The sequence below is a fragment of the Amphimedon queenslandica genome, unplaced genomic scaffold, assembly GCF_000090795.2.
Source record: "Amphimedon queenslandica unplaced genomic scaffold, v1.1 AMPQUscaffold_8611_Cont19446, whole genome shotgun sequence".
NCBI classification, from domain to species: Eukaryota; Metazoa; Porifera; class Demospongiae; order Haplosclerida; family Niphatidae; genus Amphimedon; species Amphimedon queenslandica.
This window is the reverse complement of record NW_003551113.1, coordinates 1-2661: the sequence shown is the minus strand read 5'-3', so window position 1 is coordinate 2661 and position 2661 is coordinate 1. Positions and strand designations below refer to the sequence as shown.

General features: G+C 35.5%; 1 protein-coding gene across 1 annotated transcript; it reads left to right on the top strand.

Annotated features, from left to right (window-relative positions):
• Positions 1–4: 4 nt before the first annotated feature.
• On the top strand, positions 5–2656 carry LOC100639085 (mRNA-capping enzyme-like; the record flags this gene model as incomplete). The annotated part of the gene is made up of 13 exons (XM_020007022.1): positions 5–71; positions 132–207; positions 276–306; positions 358–570; positions 678–778; positions 823–924; positions 976–1111; positions 1597–1752; positions 1798–1881; positions 1944–2012; positions 2069–2169; positions 2288–2490; positions 2568–2656. Coding segments are annotated over 13 exons (1428 nt in total), but the record flags the coding sequence as incomplete, so codon positions are not given.
• Positions 2657–2661: the final 5 nt, after the last annotated feature.

The window sequence follows — 2661 nt, the reverse complement described above, 5'->3', positions numbered from 1 at the left end:
TGCAGAGCAAGTAAAAGAATTCCAAACACTCTGTGTTAACTTTTTTAAGGATCACCCAGATGATATAATCGGTAATAAAAAGGAATGTATGTATTTAAACATGGCCTCCTCTCTCTCTCCTCTATAAATAGGTGTTCATTGTACTCATGGTTTCAATAGAACTGGTTTCCTGATAGTCTCATATCTAATTGACGTTGAATGCTGGGAGTAAGGAATATATCTACCAAAAATACTTTATTATTATGCTGCTTTAATTCAATTCACACACATAATAGTTTAGAATCTGCTGTTGCAACATTCAGTATGGTAAGTACTAACGTATTGTACCTACACGTATGTTAATGTTTTTATTTGCAGGCCAGACCACCTGGAATATATAAAGAGCATTATTTACACGAGTTAGCCGGACGATATGCTGACGGTGACATTGGCAGTATTGTCGCTCCTCCATTACCTGAGTGGTGCTTTGAGGAAGATGAGGTGGACAGTGGAGGAGAAGGAGGAGGAGGAAAAGGAGAGGAAGGACAAGACAGGAAAGGAAAGAAGAGGAAAATAGAACAAAACAATGATGTGAGTTTGGGAAAAGAGTAAAATATAAGTAACTATTAGAATTACTATTGATGGAGTATTAACGTTATTGTAAGATATGAAATTGTGAGTCTTCTTCGTGCCTATAGAGTGCACAGTTTGCTGTACCTCTTCATGGAGTGGAATTAGTCCTTGGCCCAACACGAGAAGAAGTACAGATAGCATGTCAGGAAGCATTAGACTGGGAAGAGTGAGTAAACAAACAAACAAACAAACAAACAATGATGAATCTAGGTCTGGGTTTCCTGGCAGTCAGCCGGTCAGTATGGATGTACAGAACATTAGGTTTTTAAATGAAAAACCATATCGTGTTAGCTGGAAAGCTGATGGAACAAGGTAAATATTACCAATAGTTATATACTATTCTCTCTCCCCCTCTTTCTCTAGATATATGCTTTATATAAAGGGCAAAGGTCAAATATATTTAATAGATCGGGACAATTCAGTTTTTAATTCACCAAATATTACATTTTTATCACGAAAAAGAGAGGGAGAGCACCTCAGAGACTGTGTAGCTGATTCGGTAATTTCATTATTATACTTACTGTTAGCTCTCCTAATTTTTAAAGTTGCTCCAAAATCGGGTTAAAGTCCCTGTGGTCTTTGGCTAAATTTCAGCAAAAATGACTAGGAGAGAATTCTTCATTTTAATAATATTTTCTGATACATATACATGTACTTACGTTGTGTAGAAAGTTTGAGCTGATTCCGATCAAGTTTAGATTTTTTATGAATTTTTAAAGTTGCTCCAAAATCGGGCCAAAGTCCCTGTACTATATATAGTACAGGGTCATCGGCCAAATTTTGCCAAAAATGACTAGGAGAGAATTCTTCATTTTTATAATTTTTTCTGATGCATATACATGTTCTTATGTTGTGTAGAAAGTTTGAGCTCATTCCAATCAAGTTTGGATTTTTTACGAATTTTTAAAGTTACTCCAAAATATTTTGCCAAAAATGACTAGTAAAGAATTCTCCATTTTATACGTGCTCATATGACACTTGTAGGAGCTGGTCCTTGATAAAGTGGACGGAGTGGTCCGACCTCGCTTGCTGATATATGACATCATGATGTTTGAAGGAAGTAAAGAAGTGGCAAGATGTGACCATCAGAGACGAATGTTGTGCATTGAGAGAGAATTGATAATGCCAAGAGAAGAAGCTGTGAGTAATGATACCTTAGACCTTAGATACTGTTCTTTAATTTAGGCAAAAAGAGGTATTATTGATAAAATCAGGGAGCCATTTTCTGTCAGAGCAAAGCAGTTTTGGGATGTCTCAGAATCAAGAATGGTACGTACTGATTACTGCTGACTTGTGGTCCTATTAAAATTCTATTTTCTTCTTCTCAATAGATTTTAGAGAGCTATGTGCCAAAGCTTACTCATGAAAACGATGGTCTTATTTATAATCCAACAAATGAAGTAAATTTGACTTAATTTAATTTTTAAGTCTGTTTTTTTGCTGTGTACTTGTTTAGCCATATAAACCTGGGCAATGTCAAGATCTACTGAAATGGAAGCCTCCAGAACTGAACACTGTAGACTTTCGCTTGAACATAATCTCAGAGCAGAAAGTTGGGTAATTCAACTATTCATTGACCGTAGCCCCTCAAGTTAATAGTTGAGAGCTCGTTGGGCCCCTTTTATAATTATTAATGATCATAAATTTGTAAATTTCTTTTATTTATTTTATTTAGCATGTTGCAAGAGAAGAAAGCTCAATTGCTAGTTGGATCAGGGAGATACACTGTCCTATTTAGTTTCCTAGACCTTCACGTGAATAAAGAGGCCAAAGAACACAATAATAAAATCATCGAATGTTCCTTCGTTAATAATATGTGGAAGTTTCTAAGAGTTAGAACCGATAAAAGTTTTCCGAATTCTTTTGAAACAGCACGAAGTAAGTATATAATGTAAGAGTCATGTAAAGTATAAATATTGGCCATAATTTAATTTTATTTATTTGTTATTTTCAAGGTGTCTGCATGAGTATAAGGCAACCAGTAACTAAGCAATGGCTACTTGAGGTGTGTGAGAAGTATCGCTGGGGGATTGATAAAGGAAGAGCCAA